The sequence below is a fragment of the Gambusia affinis genome, linkage group LG13 (genome assembly GCF_019740435.1).
Source record: "Gambusia affinis linkage group LG13, SWU_Gaff_1.0, whole genome shotgun sequence".
Classification (NCBI taxonomy): Eukaryota; Metazoa; Chordata; class Actinopteri; order Cyprinodontiformes; family Poeciliidae; genus Gambusia; species Gambusia affinis.
The window spans coordinates 15,867,107-15,887,311 of NC_057880.1; the positions used below are offsets into that span (position 1 = coordinate 15,867,107).

The following is a 20,205-nucleotide window of genomic DNA, read 5'->3' on the forward strand; positions in this document are numbered from 1 at the left end:
TAATGTTTTCAAAGAAAACAATAAGAAAAGTGTTTTCAAAAAGTCTGCTTATTGTTTTCAAAGAAAACAATAAGAAAAGTGTTTTCAAAAAGTCTGCTTATTGTTTTCAAAGAAAACAATAAGAAAAGTGTTTTCAAAAAGTCTGCTTATTGTTTTCAAAGAAAACAATAAATATATATATAAATATCCAATAATGCATGATGTAAAAACTGTTGTAACCTGCTTGCGCAACCCTTAAATTGTGCAACTTTTGATCAAATTTTGACATTTTTTCCACCTGATGTAGCATCTTATTTTCCTTGGAAATAGTTGGAATTCCCTGTTTACTTTCAGCTTACTAGCTGACAGCCACAGGTTCTGGGTCAAAGTTGATCAGCATTTGGAGTTTGTCATACATTCCGTCCACCTTTCGCTGCATCTGTCTTTTTCATCTTCGAAGCATGCTCAGAGCTCATCTACCTAGCTGAGTTTTCTTATAGTACTTACATAGTAAGTATTTCTGGCACAGTGCTTCTGATTTGCGTGTGTATGCTCTCTCAAACCCCAGTCATTTGTGGCAGACGTGCAAATGACTGGCGGTTTCTTCCTGTTGAAAGCGAGTTGTTCCGTCCACTGTCGCAACATGCATGCCCAGAGAAATTGCTGGAAAGTCGATGACACCACGCAGGCAATTGTCGCAACATGCTCATCTAAGAGGAGTGAGTGTTCCTGTGAAGAGAACACTCACAATTGAGGTACATATGTTCTGAATTAGCTCTATATCATTAAACTAAAATGAATTTAATTGAAATTGACAAAAAAGAGATTGTTGTCACAGGTCATTCCTGTCCTGGTAGAAATTCCTGCAGCTCCTCTTGGCAGTTCACCTCCTGTTTCCTCATTCATTTTGGAGTAATATCCAGCTTTTGTTAAGTCACTCTTGTTCCATATTTTCTCCACTTATTGATGACTGTATTAATTCTGCAGTGGTATATTGAATAATGCTCTGATCTCATGTTGTTCCTGTGTAACTTCTCTGCATAATGTTATGGGGTATATTCATTTATTCAGCCAGATTATTGCAGTTTGTTTTTGTCTGGTCATGAGTTGTCTGATGAAGATGATATTGTCTTTGAAAGAAGTGTCGAACCCGCCATTTTAACAGCTGTGTGTCGATTTTTAAAAGCCACTTTCACTGCAGCCTGTTTGCTTCCAGACTGAAAGACAAAATGCAACATCAAAAGTCAAAACACATACAAGCAAATATAGTTTTGTGATGGGATTTTATCAATATTACTCTTAGCTTCTAATCTTTTTATACAAATATATTGATGGCCATAGTAAATGCATTTCATTTGGGGATTTTCGCCAACAGATTTTAAACAAATCCATCCAGACACTGGAAATGTTTTTCCTTCATTTCCAATAAAATTTCCTTTTGCCTACTTTTGCATTTGGGTGATCCTACACTTTGCAAAAATTACTTTCAATCCCCTCACTTAAGCCTGATTAGAGTATTTTTTTCATATTTCATTTTATTAAAATGATTATGTTTTATTTATTGTTTTACACATTTTAGTGTTAAATTAAGATTTTTTTTTGCTTGTTTTTTTTCAGTGTTTATATCACTCAGCAGATCAAATCTGCCTGTGGATCTATGACATCTGATTCTTTGATGAATGCTCTCCTTGCTCAGCTTGTCAGTATTGATTGATTGATTTCTCGTTGTGCCACGCTCTTGAAGGAAAGATTTTATCTACTGGACTAAATAAACATTTACAACAAAACATTAAAAAAAAAACAGATCATGGCATTTTGTTCTGTGGATGACAAACTATATTCACAGGGTATTCACCTCAACTGGTAGCTCTAACACAAAGTGAGGCTTCATGTGTAATTTATTTATCTGATACAATGCAAAAAAAAAAAAAAAAAAAAATTACACATCAATAGGTTGAAACATATTGTCAAGCTGTTACTATGTTGTCCAAGCCAAATTGAAATCTGAGCACATTATAGTCTTTAGAGACGTCTTCTTCCAGTGGAAGAAAGTCAGGAGGCCCCCCTTTCTGAAAAACCTGGTCGCCTGATCTGATTGGTCGCTTCAGTGGCCTGATCAGGAACCACCTCCCACTCAGCATCAGCTCTGCTGAAAAATGAAATAATAGCAACATCTCATAGTATGGGGGAAAAAGTTGCTCAAGGACCTAAAGTGTAGTGATAAACCGTCATAAAACACAGAACTCTTTTTTTGTTCTGATTTAGCTGAAAAAAGTCATTTGCAACACCCGGGGGGGAGTGTTTTTAAACTTAAAAATTACATTTGCTTGTACAAGTGCTGTACAAGTATTGTTCTATCAAACATAATTTATAGGTTTACATGCAAAATGATAAGGTTTTATATTTCATACATTTTCCATTCCAGCTTATTCCCACCTTTGATAAGTATTTTCAGATAGACCTCATCTAGAGCACCAGTAGCCTGCTGCAGGGCAGCTTTACATACAAAAAGGCATTCAAATCATTAGACCTCCCACTGTGGTCAGAAATGTGTGGTTTCTTCTCCATTCAGGGTGGTGACATATTAAGACTCAGAAATTATGAATATAGTAATAAACCTGTTGGTAGGAGGTTCCGCTTGCCATGCAGTTCTTTAAACTGCTATTAATCATTCTCTGCATTTTTAGATAGCTATAGCTCATCATATTAACATCATTACATAGAAATTGACAGATAAAAATGTGCTACAGGTGATCAATCATAATAGTCTGAGAGTTAAAATGTGGAATTTTAAAACATCAGAATTAATCTGTCTGAACCTACAAATGTTCCCAGAGCTCTGTGTCCACTAGGTAGGTCTGCAGCAGCAATAATCATTATCTTATCTAAGAGGTCAAATTGAGGTAATACTCTCATCTGTCACTGCAACGCACTGTTGTATCAGTCTGGTTCAACAGCACCACCTTGTGGTTGGACATACACATTTCATGATGTGCCTCAAGTTGTTTTGATGCAGCCGCATGTAGTCACACGTCTTAAAAATGATCAAAAAGTTTATATTGGAAATTTAACTAAAAGAACCGAACTCATATTGTATAGATGTATTACTTGACAGACAGAAACCCTTCACTTGCAGGGTAAGTCACAAAAGGTCATGGCTAACAACATTTGCTGTTCAGGGATTTTATAACAAAGCCTATAAATGGAAAGTTTAGTTGAAGAAAAAGAAACAAGTCATCTGACGGACATGAAACAGAATCACTTGGTGCTACCAGGAAGAAGATGAGAACCCAACCCAAAAATCTAGATAACCTGAAGGCTGCTATTAAAGAAATCTGGTCTGGCCTAACCACTTCATGAAGCAACAGGCTGATCAACATTTCATGCCGCTTTGATGAAGGAGTTCCAGTGAAGGCCAAGTGTTGATTACAGTTAATGCACAATACCTGGATTACTTTAAAGTAGTCTGGCATTGCGTTTTAAAATCCATTTTTAATGGTTTATGTAATATTCTAATTTCTGAGAAACTAAAGGTTGGGGTCTTGTTAACTTTAAGCTCTCTAAAATGACATAAATGACTTGAAGTCAAAATATTTCCCTATTAAAATTAATTTGCTAAAAACAAAACTATGCAACATTCAGAGTAATGTTGAATTATTTTACTGTTAATTTGTTTTGCTAATACATGTAGATAGATATTTTTACCTGTTGAAAAATGGGAGTTTTCAGCTCTCCTGATTTGAACTATGTAGCTGTTAATATGCAAGTGGCAACAAGGAAAAAAAAAAATGAAGGAAAATAAAATGACTAAATGACTTGCAGATTTATTTGTAAAAAGAGTCACGTTACAAACGGTGCCTTAACATTTTCATTTGAATGCAACAATAATTTCAAGGTCCCTCTAAGAAGTCAGCAGAACGAAGCAAACAAAATGCAAAACAAAGAAAAATCAACCCTAATGTTAAATGTCTAATCAACAAATAGAAAAAACAACAAAAACAATTGTTAATGATTTAAAGAGCAAAAAGTTCAATATTTACAGGATGCAAGATTAATAGCAGCCTACTGTACAGCTCTGCCACATTTACAATTTCACACAAATGTGCTTCATTTTCAGACAAAAATAAATACACATCTGATTTTCTATTACATTACCCTTTCATAGTCCTATTAAAATAATTCTGTAATCATAGAAATCTCATACAGCATATATACACACATGTGATGCAGGTGTGTTTCTTCACAACACACACATGCAGCTGCATTCTTTTTAATTGGACCTCTTTCATTTGGTCTGTCTTCTTCATGCATGATTGAAAAAATAATCATGTGACATGCGTTTGGAGGTCTCTCACTTCACTCGGCTGACTGGGTTACCAAAAAGCTCGGGGCACTGCTCTTCGCCTTTAGCAATCCTGTCGCACCTTTTGAGCAGGTCGTAGTTGATCTTGTCAGTAATGACACTGTCCTGCTTGTACTCAGGGTGTTTAGCAATAAATTCCCTCATCCACTTGGCCATGGTCATCAGTTCTCCTGTTTGGATCAACAGCGGATGGAATCAGCGGGAACAAACGAACATTGGAGCACAGACATTTTTTTTTTTCTGCGTAGACTCTGAATAAAAACCATTACTGGTACTTTACCTGAGGCACGCTTCTTGATGAGCTTCAGATAATTCAAAATAGTGCACCTGGTGTCAACATCAACTTCCATGTTTTCCAGATAGGAGTTAAGGATTGGGATAAGGCCTTGAAATACTCCCTCCTGATGATGTAAAAGATAAAAATGACGCTGCAGGTGTGAATTGATGTCTTGAAATAGGGTAAAGGAAAGTATAGGCAGTTATATAAATACCTTGCTTTAGCACTAGATCTAACAAAATACAGTATTTTGCAAGTATTGATAAACCTTGAACTTTTCAGCTTTAGTCTTACAACCACAAACAAATCTCTTATTTTATGTGAATGACCAAAACAAAGTAATTAATTTTCTCTATGCAGGAGGAAATAAACAGCTTTTACAATACTTAAATATAGTTTTTTTTTAATAGATCTGATAGTATACTTCAATATTAAATGTTATGTTTTGATGAACTATAAGCAGAAAATTATCATAATTGTCAAAAATTAACACTTTCAAACACCCATCTGTGTGTGATTAATCTACACAACGTGTTTCTCTTGGTGATAAAGTTCCTGAAATGAATAGACTTTCCAAAAATATTCCAATCGAATAGTTTACAAAAGCATCTTTCTCTGCAACTAAAGCTACAGTTTTATTGAGATATGTCCTTGCATACCTCAAGTGGATTTAGTTCTGGACTTTGCTTGTCTTTTATAATCTAACCCAACTTTAAACTTCTCCACAACTTTATTCCTGACTTGTCTGCTGTGCTCCCTGGTCTTCATGCTGCTGTTTATTCACTAATGATCTCCTGCAATCCTCAGAAACCTTCACAGAACATCTGGATTTACACTGAGGTTAAATACAGGGCAACACTATTTACATGATTAGGTGAGTTCTGAAGGCAAATGTTCGAACTGAGTTTTATTTATTTAAATGTATGAGTGAGACATATTTCTCAAATATTCCACTGTAAAAAATGTTTTATGCAACTTAATTGCATGACTTTGTGTCGATCTACCACACAAAACCACAAGAAAATACATTTAAAGTTTGTGGCTGTGACAAGTTTAACCAGTATGAAAACTTTTGCAACACTTTCCTTTGACGTATCTAATGTTGCTAATTGCGATTGTTTGTGCGCTCAAATGTAACACTGAAGACTGGCACAGCAGTGAAGAGATGAACTCATCTGACTTGGGTTTAGTCTTGAACAAACTCACCTTCCCGTTGATGATTGTGTCGATGCTCATCAGTGTGTAATCCTCGTTACTGCCGTCAAACTCTACGCCATTCTGAGCAGAAGAAGCACAATCCAAGCCTGGGTTGCAGCCTGTTGGAAAACAACATTACAGTTATTTCCATCTGAAGCGTTCAAAGACACTTAAGAGATCCATTTTCTGTTGAGCACACCTTTAAACATGTCTTTGCGGAAATAAAACATGCCCTCCTGGACTGCGTTTCTCTTCTGTGCCACCTTCATGTTCTCATCGACCTGTTAAATCACAGGTTTGGTTTCTATTTAAATCTTAGAACTAATATTTCAACAAAAACAATGTATTCAAGCGGTTGTTAATACCTTTGATAAGGGGATTAGGAAATCCAGCTTGTAGGATAAGATCACTCTGGTAAGCAGGACAACAAAAACCACATATGCAGCATTTTCAAAGTCAGTTAGCTGAACCTGGAAAGTAAAACCAGAAACGTAACTCGTTATTAAAAGTCCTCCAAAATAACCCCAGATAAACAAACGTCTATATCACAAATACCTCCATGGGGCGAAACTCGACTCTCCAGCCGATGTCGGAGTTCGGAGGTGGAGGTTTGAACCGCATCGTCTGCCAGTTGGTTGACTGAAGATTCTGAATGAAAAATGAACGCCGACTGAGCTTAGACCTGTGTTCTGTTTGTGGAAAGATTTTAGCTTCTCTGAAAGAAGTTTTAAAAATCCTCACCTCAAAGTGATCCGATTCGTTTTCATCATCCAAGTGTATTTTCTCCTCAAAGACGGAGAGCGGGTCTCGTATGAAGAGGTGAGCTATGTGTTGAGCCAGAAGCTTGTCAATCCCTGCAAACAAGACATATTTAATGTACATCAAGCAGACATACTTGTCCTGGTGGTGGAGGGGAGCGGGGCCTTGCTGGAGGTCAGGTCATCAGTCCTCACATGATACAGAACCATGCAGACACACCTAAAGGTAATTTAGATCAATAAACCTAACACATGCTTTTGGAATGTGGGAGAAGGAAGTATTGGGAGAAAACCTACACATGCAATGGGAGAGCAGGCAAACGCCATGCAAAAGAATTTGCATGGATTCAAACTCAGAACCTTCTTGCTGCAAAGCAACAGTGCCCCTGAATGCACCACCTTACAGTATCATTATGCATTTATACACATGTTCCTGTAATTCTTTACTGAGCACAGATTGTAAAGTAGACTCCAACTTTAAAAAAAGTCTAAAAGAGACATCAGTACCTGCACCGAGCAGCTGCTTGTTGATCTCCTCATCTATTGTCAGATCGATGTCATTGTACTTCTCCCCACAGCAAGACAGGTAGCTGTCAATCGAGTCATACCTGGACTTAAAGATTCTGTACTTGTTGTTCTTCAGAGGCTGCAAAACAGAAATGAGAAAGCGCACGCACATTATAATTTCCAACTGTAAATCTATACATTTGCCCGTAATTAAATATTTGCATCACTCAAATTGTTATTTTATTTGCTTTTGACAAAAGGGAAATGATCGGGGAAAGAGGGGACTTTAAAAATCTTTCTGACCAAAAATTTTCTAATGCCTCTTTTCCCTTCCTCAAATGTTTCCATGTTCAAAATGCATATACTCTAGGTTTATCAGTTTACCATTTTATTCTATGTAAAGAGAGACACTTGACAAATTATATTGCTCGTTATATCTCATTAAGCATATTTTGTTTTACATTCTTGTGTGGTTGGGTGTGGAATGGATTCAGGTTCTCACCTATCGTCCGCCTAATCAATCAGTAACCCTCACAGTTCATTATCTTGCCCCAGAAGCTGAGCAGTAGAAACAAAAAATGCACTTTCTGGTGCACTGCTGGGAAACCAACAGCTCTTCCATTCAACAGACGGTGACAGATTGGGCTCTCTCAGTCACTAATTGATCTGTTTGAACTGAGCACAGTCATTTTCACAGTTCAAATAAAAAGCCACACATTAAGCCTTTCAGCACTCACTAAAACTGCTGTCCTCTGTTTCTATAATGTACTCTCCTTAAGAAGCACAATACATCTCCCTGAGCTGCATCAGAAAACAGTACAGTGTTTGAATATTTGTATTTTTTTTTGGCGTCAGTTGGACATGGGTCAGGTACCAATATTGAGATAAATCAAAGTTTAAAAAAAAACCCCCAACATTTTCTAATGTAATTTTTACAAGAAATCAGAGAAAATGTTCTCTGGCTGTACGGAGGCTAGATTAGTGCGATGGTGCCCCTTCCCCACACGTTGCTGCAAACTGCGAATGAGCTGCTACAATTTTCTTTTGCTGAAAGGGACAGTATTATGTAGTTTCCCAGGCACATAGAGTTATATAATGTCACCATCAAGTAATTATGTTACCTTCAATAATAAAAATGCTCTATACATCAAACATAATCTCAAAGAAATTTGACTTTGAAATTGGGCCTCTGTCTCTTTAAGAAGCTTCTGCTCTTTCTGACACGCCGCCTTCAGTAAGTCGTCACAACAATGCTCCTTCATAACCGTTCTTAGGAGGGTTGGACTGAGAAGTGGTTCATATGACAAGCTTAGCAGATGTGCACTTCCACCGGGTGTTTTGTGAGAATAAGCATTTAGGAAGCCTCGAATGGCTGCCAAAGGAGTTTCAAGGATTTGGCAAACATGCATGAAAGAATCAAAGCAACACTCCAATGTTTTTGATAAAGGAAAAACAGTCTAACATGACAAAAAGAAATAAAACAAAACATAACACTGCCCTTTTAAATAGGACATACCATGGAAGGTGGTGTATGACATAAATAGGGGTTTGATAAAGGTGTCCTTTTCCCAATCTCCATGTGCTTTGTGGAAGTAGTGATGTAGTTGGAGGGCAGAACTCCAATCAAAGTCTGCCACTGTTACGCTCCCCAACTCACCAAGCGAATTATTCACAACCCACATCAGCTGACTTCTACAGCAGTGAGTCAGCTTCCTGTGTCGAAGAAGTGATGGTTCATCATCACTCGACCATTTGATGTCACATGGTTGATGTGACGACCCGAAGCACGATTTAAAAGTGTAAACGAGACATTTCTGATGAGAAATGAATTAGGTCATATATGTGAACTAAATCTGAATCTTGTGCTTGGCTCTCATCAGGGTCGCTATACTGAGAGCTAACAGTATGGGGAGAGTTACGAAAGTTACGTTTTCCCACAGTGCCGATGCTGCACGCCACATCCTGTCTTCCTGTACTGTCAGCTATTGTTTGCACACTCAGCAGTGTGGAATATCAGGTCAACAGTTGTAATTTGCAAACAGCCAGTGGGAGCTCAGAGAGGCAGCTTGTCCTCACCACCAGGCCTCGTTCCTCTTGGGTCCTGTCATCCACTGAGGCTGAGATGACTCCCCAGCGACAATCAATATCAGACATGTACCCTCTGTAGAAGGGTGAGGCAGCACTCAGCGCCATCTGCAATGAAAGACAGGAGGTTTATTTACAAAACAATACCAGTAATTATGACCCAGTATTTTTAAAGTACAGATCTAGACATTTACCAATATTTGTATGCATCTCTTGATCACAGCTGAATAATTTCTAATGGGAAGCATTTAATATTTAATATTTATATTTTATTGTGTATTTTATTTATTCTGAGTAACCTCATTGAAACCTCAAAACATTGTCCTGAGCCGTATGCAACGAAATTTCGTTATGTATACACCTCTGTGCATACAAAATGACAATAAAGTCTGTCTAAGTCTAAGTCTAAATTTTATGCAACCACTCACCACGATGGGGCAGAATGTTGCTAGTTGGTCATAAAGATACCTTGCCTCATCAATGCTGCAAGCTTGGAATGTCACCTGCAAAAGCATCATAAATGAGGCTGAAGTCCTTTTATAAATCACCAATTGAGACGGTGGAGCAGACAGAGTTCTCAGAACCCAGCTTTGCATATTCAAAAATACGTACTTGCAGGCAGCAGTTGCCCATGCCGAAGCCCATGGCGTCCATGTAGATGTGGTCAGGAAGGGCTGCCCTCGCTGCTTCGCCGTCGTCCTCAGGGAACTGCTCCACAAATGGAGACGGTGTGTGCTTATCTTTGTAGACTGCAAGAGGAAAAGCAGCCAAATCACATCTTTTGCTTTACTTATTCCAAATCCTGTCTAAAGTCTATGCATTACTAAATTAAGGACATGAGTATGAATGTACAGCAGTTCTAATTATTTGGCATTACACCCATAACCTCACCCACATTTACAGCAGATTATAAATGCAGTTAATGATAAGATAAAGAAAGAAAAGGAATCAAACTTACTTGGCACATTTATCACAACTTTCTCTCCTCTTCGATGGCGTATGTTTCTGGTCAGAGTGCTGGAGAGAAGAATTAAATGTCAACATATAGAGCCTTACCAAAGTATCCATGTCCTTTGAACTTATATCCCAATATAAAACTACTAAAATGAATGCAATGATTGTTCTGTCCAGAATTTTACTTTTGCGTTATATTCAGGTCAATGCTTAATGTAACAGAATATTTAGAATATGATATTTAGCATAAAACTAGTAATTGATTTCAAACATTAGAAAGTCAACCAGCCCACCTGAATCTGGGGTGTCTGTTTATGGCTTCATCTGGGAAGAACAAAGACTTTGACACTCCCTTTTCAACGGGAGTGGGTCGGTACTCTGGTTTGGTGAAACCTGGACAACCTAACCTGAAAAAAAAAGGAAAGCACATGTCAACTGCTTGAGAAACAAACCTTTCAATTACACACATACAGCCCACTCAACTTTATACTCAAGCCACATTCGACAACTTGCACTCAACCACACACACACATTCACACACCGTTCTGCAACAGTAAGCGCTTTTCTTAGGGGCACAAGTGCCAGGAGGAGATTGGAATCAAATCCACAAGTTGTTGATTGTAAGGTGACTACTACTAGCTGAGCAACAGTTGCCCTATTAAGTGCATTAATAATTAATGGCTCTACATTGATCAACACAACAGATAAAAACCTTGGAAAGGAGGTGATGGTGCAGAGTGTCATATTCTTCTTCAGGACAGATGAAGCCTCCAGACGTCTCTTCCTCATGTTGCCCTCCACCGTGTTGAACTCTGACATCGTTCCCCCGTATGGCTGCCCAGGAGTTCCCTCGATCATGTAGCTGCCATACTCCGGCCTCCAAAGTGTCGGATGACTGTGGAAGTGCAAAATATGTTGTGAAATCATTTGTTTCATCATGTCAGCTGGAGAGAACCCTGTTCTCAGTATCGCATTGACCGTTTTCAGAAAATAAACTACGTTCTTTCCCTTTATGGAGGTGGCACCAGTAATCCTGGCACCATAAACAAACGCGATGCGTTTGTGCTTCAGAGCGTGCTCTTTGGTGTGTGCAACAGAGGTGCAGTAATGAGGTATGCATGGGATCTACTAGGGTCACTGCTGCTGGTATTTCCCCCTCCAGTCAAGTTAGCCATACAGATTTACACTGACGTCAGAGGCAGGCAGACAGGAGCCTGTATAAACACACTGAGGGACGGCTCTTTAAACAGGGCTCCTACACATCTCTTCTCATGTCAAATTTCAGTACATTTACAGAGTTTGGTGTTATTTTGGGATAAATAAAAGGTACTGAAGACCTTGTACATGGATGAAATTCAGGTCTCTGAACAGCTTTAGGTAGAGGAGCTCCACACAAAAAAAATTATTTGCATAACATTTCCAAATTTTGAGTTTATTGGGGCCTGCCCCATAGCAATGCATAAGGAGAGCCTCCATGCATTGCATGGCAGGCACCTATTGTTTTACACCCAATAGAACGCCTCTTTATTATTGGGGCCTGCCCATAGCAATGCATAAGGAGGGCGGTGACTGACTTGCAAAGCAAGTCAGTCACCGCTCGATCCTGGGAGGGGTGCTATTACTTTTGGTGGGATTTGGAGTTACCATGGCGACGTAAAAAGCAAAAAACGACCCCAAAATCTCTAACTAGCTCACCAGGTGCAACTCTGGTCGTCAAGGGGACGAGGCAACCACTAAATCCTGAAAATACCCTATTTTTGAGGATTTTCTGTCGTCATAACTTCATGTAGAAACGCCATTCAAACTTCATTTTGTAGATACGTCCGTGATCTCTTTTAAAGTGAAGACAGCACATCGATATGAATTATGGTTTGTCCACAACGTCTTTCTAAGCGACCCAAAGTTTTTGATTTTTTGAAAAATCAGAGTGTAAATGCTGCTCCGCTAGAGTGAGAGTCAGAGTGACATTTTGACCCCAAATAATTTTTTAACTCGCCCTCACAAATATTGCATAATTGGTATGAAACTTGGTCATGACATCGATACGCATGCCTGCTCCGGTCAAATGTTTTCAAAAATTATCTAGCGCTTACGGTTTTCTCTCCAGGTGCTTCAGAGCAAAGTCATGCGCCAGGGTAGCAGACAGATCTCACTGATTCACTTCCATGTATTTCTGAAAAATTTCAGACCTTGGCACACACCTTTTTTATCTCATCGCTGTTAATACTGTGAGTGAGGTAGAGATATGAATCGCAGGACTATCGGAGACGACAAATAGCCCTCTCATACGCTTCAAACGGTTTTTGAATATGTATTACGGTTCCCGAACAGGAAAGAGTTGTTTGCAATGCTTTTTTTAGTCAAACTGGCTGGCTCAAACAGAGAATTGTCTCCCCCTGGATGTCTCACTCACAGCTGGCAGAGAGGATTATTTACCATAGCAACGGAACCCAGAGCAGGGAGAGCTGCTTAGGACTACAAATACGCATCACTGTAGTTCTAACTAGTAGTTCAGCTAAAACGGAGGAGGACTGAGCTGGCCTTTAGAACTACTTGCTGCTATGGGCTGTATACAACTCATCTAACTCAATCACTGTTACAAATTTCAAAATAAAAGCCCTTGAAAATTTTTACATCAGGTAATTGCAGTTAAATTTCTTCAGGAATTTTCTAGTTTTAATATGTCCTGCAGTGTCCAAATTTGAAAAACTGCATTTCAAAAAGGTAATCCTTGGAAAATTTGCTATGGTATTTTCTTATTTTATTTTACTGCTAAACTGGGAAACAAAATCCTCATCTGACTTGTGTTTAAAGTTAACTGAGATTTTTAGAAAACTGTTTCAATACAAATCTGATATCTTCCAGTAGAAATTCCTCAAAAAAAGTGTTTGTGTCTTTTTAAAAACACAAGCAGGGGGAACTTTTCCACCTTTGTTGCTTTCTTCCTGCAATAATCAGTTACTGCTTTCAAACTGGAAACAATCTGTTGCAACATTTTACATATCAATAGGTCTGTGAAGGCCTTAATGGGTAAACTTCAAGTTATGCGACCCCAAGGAATGATGAGCGCTTTAACCTGTAAAAGGTTAAATCCAGCGGTAATGATTAAAAACTCTCGTTGTCATCCAGGCTTGAGTTGTTTTAGGAAAAACAAAGCAGTCCGCTGGCACCTGGCAGAACTCATGGGAAAGAATGTGCTTTTCATAGCAATACTAAAAGAAGCCCCCCAAAAATAAAAACACAAATACTCCTAAATTAGCTGTTTTTTAAATCATGTAATAATAATAATATAATAACTCTCCCGCATAAGAGAGCGCATACTTTGAGTGACAAGTATGAGCATGCATGCCAACAGCAGGAAGAAAAATATAAAAGGTCCCAGCCAGTGATTGATGGATTTCATTAAAGACAGCGATAATGGCACAGCTGGATAATAAGGTTCAGAGTTTCACTGCAATAAACAAAATGGAAGAGGAGAGGCTTTTCAAGATTCAGACCTGGTATCTTAAGGATTTAATTTCTCATCTGGCGGAGTTGTTCCGTGACTCAGATGTAAATCACACAGAACAAGAGTTAGAACTAGATTCTATCAAACTAAGCAAAGCGGAAGCACAGACATGACCCATGATCCAAACTGATGCAATCAACTTATGGGTTGAATTTTAGCTCCTATTTCACTGATCTCTAAGCTTTTCTTTCATTAGTGACATATTCTGCTTGTGTTACACCAACAAGCAACATTACATGTCAGAATCATTTTCCAAACTAATTTATCTATTTTTGCTACCGAACAGTGCTGATTGGAATGACGTCACCTGGAGTTCTTAAGGCTCTCAGGCAGCCATCTGACTTGTGCAATTGCTACAAAGAGCTTCTCTTAATGTCTAAATAAATATCTGTTTAAAAACATTTGTCATCTCCTTATTACTTTCAGCCGAAGTTATTTAAAGCCACAGTGCAGGGTCTGCAGCAGCAGCAGCGCTTCTTGGGGTTAACTAGCAGGATTAGGTTAATCAGAATTCATCTGCATGGTTGTTCTCTCCAGTGGTAACAATTAAAATTTCTATTTTTATTTTATATATATATATATATATATATATATATATATATATATATATATATATATATATATATATATATATATATATATATATTTATTTATTTTTTCTCCCACAAATGATCAATCCAGATAATTGTTAAATAATATTCTAAAATGTATATCTGATCTCTCTCTTTCCAAAAATGTTGTATGGGTGAAGACATCTGACAATCCTCCAACATGGTTGACATTTCATAATCGGTTTTCCTAAAGTAGTTAGGCATGGCCAGGTACTGCAATCAACGTAAACCAAGGTACAGAATGTTAAATCTAAAAAGTGTTTCTCTCAAGACAAAAAATATTTATAAAAGGAAGTTGAAGCTAAAATTAATCACCATTCATCCCCACTATTAAGCCAACTAAGCTAACGATCGGCATGCTAAGAAAGTGATATGCTTGCTAAACACATCACATGCAGTCTGGCTACCACAGCAGATAGCTCAACAAATTAACCAGCTAATTTTAGTTCGTTATGTGACCCTCTATAGAAGGAGCAGAATAGAATAAAGCAACATTTAGGCCAATTACCGCTGAAAACTACAACCATTTATAGCTGGTTTTTTTTTTTCTATAATAGTAGGTGAATCAAAAATAAAAATGTAATGCCTACATATAAATGAGATACATGTTTAAAAAGTCACATCAGCGGGATTTATTTAAAAAAAAAAATTAGATTACAATCCTTTATTGTTGAAGGAATATTGCAATGCAGTAAAAGTGGTGTGTTTATTGATACAATTTCCTTTGAAATCTGAATGCGAGTCGTCCTTATTCATATACTTCTCTCCTTGATTGTGTTGAAAAATTAGACTAAATAAGCCAGAGCAAATTTACTGTACGTCCTCACCAGAACCGAAGCTGGGTCAGATGTCGGGTCAGGTTACACCTCTCCTCCTCAACGCGACAAAAGTGTGAATTACAGAGTCACATTAACAAAAAGACACCTATAGCAGCAGTGGCCTTTAATTTAATATGTTTCAATATTAGAAGTATTTTAAACTAAAAAAATAAATAAATAAATAAAAATATCCCCCCGAAGGTAACTAAAAGCAGAAACTGTTATTTCATTTCTCAGATTTTAACAACTGAGCCAAGTAAGTGTTTCTCTGTCACAGCACCAGGTTTTAAATAATGCAGTGAGGCTGTAGATGATGTTTGCTACTGGATATGTGCATAAATGTACACCCAAGGGTGTACAGGTATGGGAACTATGTTCATTGTCAAAACAAAATTATAAAAACCGTTGATGAACACAACCGCTGTTCAAATATGTTGAAATTCAAGATTTTCAACAGATCTTATCTTCAGTTCTTAGTTTCAACTTAGACATTATCAAAGCTCCAAGTTTCACCTTACGCTGGTGTTTACATGCTTTCATGTGTACAAAAAATGTCTCAGGAACCCTTTTATGACACTGTTGTGAGTGAAGCTAATTAAAAAAAAACAGTGTGCATCAAGATCTCTGTACAGATGACTCACTTCGGGTTTGTATTTTCTCCCTGTTCTTGGAGAGTTTCCAAAACATCTCCACCGTTCAGCACCAGTCGAACCTTCTCATCATTGTCATCCAGCTCCACCAGCATGTACTCGACCTAAACATACAAAAATAAAGACACTGAAAATTTACACACAAACACAGGACAACTCCTAATCCTAGCACTGGCTTTACATTGAGCAGACTGGGAAGCCATCACATCAATTCCAATTCATCAGGAAGGTTTCCTTGACTTTGATTCTGCTGGGCTGTAATCCCCTGTCTGAAAGAGGGATTAATCTATAACAACAGCATTCCATGTCGATTCAAATTAAAAACTCGCTGTTCAAGTTGAAGCACAGTGAAGTTTTGTTACTCAGTAAAGGCTGAAAAAAAATAGGTAAAACTTAAAAGAGTCAAGCACATAACTCTTCAATATTTGTGTAGGAGGGATTATGCCATCAATTACTCGGCAAAGGAGGGCTTTTTTTCTTACAAGAGGTATTGTCTGAGAATTAACAGTCACTCTGAAACACACAGTGAAATGCTGAAGGGAAATATTGCTCATAAAAGCTGGACTTTCAGATGTTTGTGTTCAGGTCACGGGGAAGGCTGTTTGGACTTGCAGCAAATCAGGGCCATAAATACAGCATTATTCCAAGAAAGTTTGTAGAGTATTGTTCTTACACTGTGGAAATACACATGTCCTATGTTTTCATGCGCCTGTGTTTCTCTACATTCTGTATCCACTAACAGAGCTACTGCTACCATTAAAGTTGTGTCATTAGTTGTTCTTTAACAGAAAGCACTCTTAAACCACTGCTCCACTCCAGCAAACCTGCAAGACATGTTTGTTTTGGTTTTGTAGGTGTTACGGTTCTTAACACCTACAAAACAATAAAAGCTTAAGTAAATCAGTAACTGAAACAGAAATTTACATCAGCCTAGAAAAGCCTCATCTATGCATCTATATTCAGCCCCCAATGAGTCGGGGTAGTCGGATGCTCTTACTCATGCTGTTCCAGCTGGAGGATTCCCCCGTTAAAACAGACACATTCTTCCCCACTGTTGTCACATGCTTGCCCAGGAGGGCTGATTGCCACAAAATCATTGACTTTATGCAATTAGCTGGGTTTCAAGACAGATGCCATTTTATCAAGTAGTGTAATACACAGAATTTAACAGCATTGTGTTATAACTAGCATAGAATTTGTCTGGATGTTTTTGAAACTGAATCTCTCAGTATGACTGTAGAAGTGAACCTTATGTAAATATTTTCCTTTTTTACATTGGGTGTAGCAAATTTTTTTTAATATGTAAAAAGACATTTGACATGAGATAGTAGTTTTGAATCCAACAGAAAATCCCAGGCAGGGTCTGCTGGAGGTTTCTTCTTGTTAAAGGAGAGTTTTCCTCTCCATTGTTGTTATAGCCAAGCTCGGTATGAACGATAGCTGCAAAGTCAATGATAATGTCAGCAATTGTCTACAGTTGGTACAGGCTGCAAGTCCTTAGATAAAAAGACTTTCTCATTATGTTCTCTGTTCTACTGACTGGTGTACCACCATCCCAAAACTTGATCTGATCCTTAATAAACTAAAAAAAACTTTTTAATTAAGTCGGATTATTGAATATGTATTTGATCATATCTCCATGTGGTAGACTTCCATGTCTTGTTAAGTACTTTTTGATAATCTTTGTTTTGAAATTGGCACCTATAAACAGACAAAAAATAATAAACATATTAAACAACCTAAATGCAAACATTATGGAAAAAATACGTTTTTATAAAAAATAATCAAACAAATGTTAAAGTTTAACTTTACTGCATATAAGTAAGGGTAGAAACATTCAAGTATGCGGATGAATCAATAAAGGGGCCTAATTGCATCATGTCTCGCTGATCAAAAGTATTAAACATTGTTTAAAGTCATGTTTTTACCTCGTCACCCCACTTCAACACATCTTTCTGACGATCCTTGACCTTGTTGTAGATGTTGAGGAACTGGATGATGCCATGCTTTCGGATGTGGTCGGCAAACTTCCTTGTTTCTTCCCAGTTCAGGGGAGATCCTTGTGACAGTAACCCCATGGCGAACGGTGTCCTGCTGGCTGCTTATTAACTGCGACCTGCACGCCAAATGTTAGCTATCTAGCTAGTTGGTCCAACTTGTGGAGATCTAGCATGAAGTCTCAGTCCAAACAAGCGGTACAGTCTGGGTCCCACAGGATGAAGCAGGTAGCTCACAGGAATAGACTGATGATGCTGGTTAAGCGGTGTGCCTGTTCGGTAACCAGGTATCCAAGTACAGACAGGCCCCCCTGCTCATCACCTGCTAATGTCTGGTTAGCTCGGCCGAGCACTGTAGTTAGATGGGGACAAACTGGACCAGCTAGCCGGTGTCACGTGACGTCGGTTTGGTTGAGGGCTACGCACTGAAACCGTTTCTTCTGAGCTCCTTTACAAGGTGAGCCGTTGAACTTCGCCGTTGCCGAAACAGACTGCCGCTTCACACAGTTACACTGTCTTAAACATATGAACGCCCTCCCCTGGCTTTACACACGTGACGCCTTCGGGCGGAGCGAAGTTACGTCATCATGACTCAGCACCCTCTGAGCAAAGCTCCTCCTGTCGACCTGTCAATCAGAGGGTAAGAGACAGCGATTGCACGTAAAAATGAGCATTATTACTTATCATCAACAACAACAACAACAACAATAACCAATACAAATTATTATATTATACTTTTAACATTTCAATGATACCTTGGTAGTCTCCATGTCACCACGGTCGCACAATGTGCATGAAATGTAAAATTAAAACTTTTTAAATGTTATAGTCTGTATATACTGGCAGTTGCACTGCTCTTCATACTGTTACTGTTGATTGTTGTGGAATTTGTTGATAATTTACTCTAAATTGTGCCTATTTTTACACATATTTTTTCATATCAATGTTTATTATATTATAATGTATCCTTATTACAATAACAATGGTTTGCTCTTGTGCAAATTGATGCAAACTACATCATTCTGTGACAAAACAAATTTTATTATCTTATGAATCTTAGAAAAAGAAAGAGGTAAGAGAAAAACAGAGGAGAATGTTTTTCATTGTGATCTTTCCTTTTTGCATTTAACTAACCATCCATCCATTTTCTGTTCACCCTTGTCCCTAGTGGAGTTGGGTGGGGTGCTGGTACCTATCTCCAGCGAACATTTCGGGCGAGAGACGGGGTACACCGCGGACAGGTCGCCAGTCTGTCGCAGGCATTTTTGTAATTATAATTTTGCCATTTCCATAGTCATGCTAGTTCCAAAAAAATGAGGGCACTTAAATTACAGCCACTTTCAGTGCTCTTCCCACAAATGATGGTGTAGGGTTAGGAAATGTTTTATAAAACCAAAACTTCACTGAATTGTTTCAGTAACTGTCATGTATGTTGTGGTGTAACAGTTACTGAAATGTGTCAGAAACCAAAAGGATGCATGGAGCATTTGTGTTGAAAGCTTGTTGTTATGTTTGAGGTATTCAGGAACAACTTATAGGTCAGAAGTTGAGCTATGATATTACCATTTTCAGAATATTCCCCCTTCGTGATCCACATAAAAACCAGCAAGTTTTTTTTAAACATTTTTGAAGACATAAAAATATAAAAATACTTCGGAATCCCAAAACATCCAGTGGGCTACTACTACCCTGTAAACCCTTTCTAAAGTACAGCCTTGCTACACAATGTACAGATTTGATGTTTTCAAGCCTTTATTTTGTTAATTAGGACTTTCTAAAGTAAATGAATAATGATTTATAGTAATTTAAGATTAGACTGTTACATCAGACCATTAACATTCTTTTAAAAATAGAACATAGTTTCTAATTTATTGAGTATTACTGTATTTGATACAGTATTTGATACAGTAATACTCAAATATAAAGAAAATGTGAGATTTTCTTTGTCTTGCATTGGCAAAGAAACTCTGTGTAAATGAAACACAGACCCAACTGCTGTTGTTTGCTATTTGATAAAGTTAATTATTGTATAATTTTCATGTTGTAAAAACACTTCAAAGTCTTCTTTGAAAAACCCAGAATAAATATCTCATTCATGCTCATTCATTTTTCACCTTCATTCTGTATCAACAGAATTAGACTTTATCAAGCCAGTGTTCGTGTACAAGTAAAAACACAGAACAAAGAACAATGAAAAATCATAAAAATTCTTCAAAGCTTATGACACAAAATTAGGTCTTTAGTGTCTTTTAACCTGCTAATATTCATATAAAAATCATATTTTTATGTGTGTTCATTTTGGTTTTCCTTTGTGTTTTTGTGTTGAGTGCAGAGCAGTAGTGATAAGTTGCTTAGTCATATGACTCTGACTTTCTAAAAGTGAATGAGTCATGTTAATGACCAGAAAGTCAAAGGTGACAGCTTTTCATAAATGCTAGAAAGCACCATTATTCTAAGACAAAAACATGTGCAATAATAACATAGCAACTTCCATGGAATGG

The 20,205-nt window shown here is 37.8% G+C and overlaps 1 protein-coding gene across 1 annotated transcript; it reads right to left on the reverse strand.

Moving 5' to 3' along the window:
- Positions 1-3,783: 3,783 nt before the first annotated feature.
- On the reverse strand, positions 3,784-18,283 carry gclc (glutamate-cysteine ligase, catalytic subunit). The gene is made up of 16 exons (XM_044136113.1): positions 17,636-18,283; positions 15,699-15,811; positions 10,833-11,015; positions 10,414-10,527; positions 10,125-10,183; positions 9,779-9,915; positions 9,595-9,669; positions 9,158-9,274; positions 7,082-7,220; positions 6,558-6,670; positions 6,372-6,464; positions 6,182-6,286; positions 6,016-6,097; positions 5,826-5,935; positions 4,623-4,743; positions 3,784-4,512 (listed from the first exon to the last, which is right to left on the reverse strand). Exons 1-16 carry the CDS (start codon positions 17,783-17,785, stop codon positions 4,331-4,333), a joined length of 1,893 nt encoding a protein of 630 aa, XP_043992048.1. The 5' UTR covers positions 17,786-18,283; the 3' UTR covers positions 3,784-4,330.
- Positions 18,284-20,205: the final 1,922 nt, after the last annotated feature.

Coding starts and splice junctions, on each gene's coding strand:
- gclc (XM_044136113.1), bottom strand. CDS start 17,785: ATGGGGTTACTGTCACAAGGATCTCCCCTGAACTGGGAAGAAACAAGG. Junction 15,812..17,635: donor TGTTGAAGTGGGGTGACGAG/GTAAAAACATGA, acceptor TTGTATGTTTAG/GTCGAGTACATGCTGGTGGA. Junction 10,184..10,413: donor AACAGACACCCCAGATTCAG/GTGGGCTGGTTG, acceptor TCTTCTCTCCAG/CACTCTGACCAGAAACATAC.